At 58.0% G+C, this 927-nt stretch overlaps 1 protein-coding gene across 1 annotated transcript; it reads right to left on the bottom strand.

Annotated features, from left to right (window-relative positions):
* Positions 1 to 158: 158 nt before the first annotated feature.
* On the bottom strand, positions 159 to 784 carry TRIM47 (tripartite motif containing 47; the record flags this gene model as incomplete). Its single annotated transcript, XM_010296814.1, has 1 exon — positions 159 to 784. A coding segment is annotated over one exon (626 nt), but the record flags the coding sequence as incomplete, so codon positions are not given.
* Positions 785 to 927: the final 143 nt, after the last annotated feature.

The raw sequence follows: 927 nt of genomic DNA, 5'->3' as shown, positions 1-927 counted from the left end.
CGGACGGCTTCACCCACCCCCGGGTCACCAGCAGCATAGAGCGAGGAGGGAGGGCTGCCACAGAGAAATACAACGCTATCGAAGAGAAGCCACGACGGCGGCAATACGCTGCAGGAGAGACTCTTCTGGGTCTTCCTGTGCTCCCGCTCTCCGGGCAGTTACCTACGCTTTAGCACCGAAACACAATCTTTCTTCAGCGGCCCGATCTGCAGGTGGGCATCGACGCTCTCCAGGAAGAAGGCTGGTTTCAGCTTGCACAAGAAGAGAGAGGCGAATTGGTGGTTGATCTTGTTCTGGAACGGGTCAAACTGACCCTTGACAAAATTGGAGACCTTGAGCTGCTGCAGGCAGGTCATCTTGGAGTCCTTGACTCCGTAGAAGGTCAGGGCCTTCTCCGAATACTCCAGGAAAACCCCAATCGTGTGGAAAAACGGCTGCTGGATGACGGACTCAAAGCCGCCAAACCAGGCCACGTAGTTCTGTCCGTTCCACTGCAGGCAGCAGGACTTCTCATTCCGCCCCAGGCGCCCGCGGTTGTAGGACTCCCGGGGGTCGAAGTCCTCGGCGATGACGCCGATGCTGACCCAGCCGTCGATGAGCTCCACCTCCCAGTAGTAGTTGCCCCGGTTCATGAGGTTCACACCCAACACCTGCTCGCAGTTGATGAACCGGGTCGGGCTCTCCGGGTAGGGGATGGGGCACAGCACCCGCTTGGCCCCTTTGGTGCCAAACAGCTGGATGAACTTGTCGGCCGTGTCACTGTCCAGGTCGATGATGAAGGCAACTGTGTGGGGCAAGAAGGAGACATGAGGATGAGGAGGGAAACAGGAGGAAATCCCCCCCCCAGCCCTCCCCGCTCTGATCCCCTGCCTTTGGTGATTAGCACAATCCTTTCTAACTTCTACCATCACGCTGTCCCCTTGCTTT

This window comes from Phaethon lepturus, unplaced genomic scaffold (genome assembly GCF_000687285.1).
Source record: "Phaethon lepturus isolate BGI_N335 unplaced genomic scaffold, ASM68728v1 scaffold32890, whole genome shotgun sequence".
NCBI classification, from domain to species: Eukaryota; Metazoa; Chordata; class Aves; order Phaethontiformes; family Phaethontidae; genus Phaethon; species Phaethon lepturus.
Note: the sequence above shows the minus strand (reverse complement) of the source record. Positions and strands in the feature narration are given on the sequence as shown.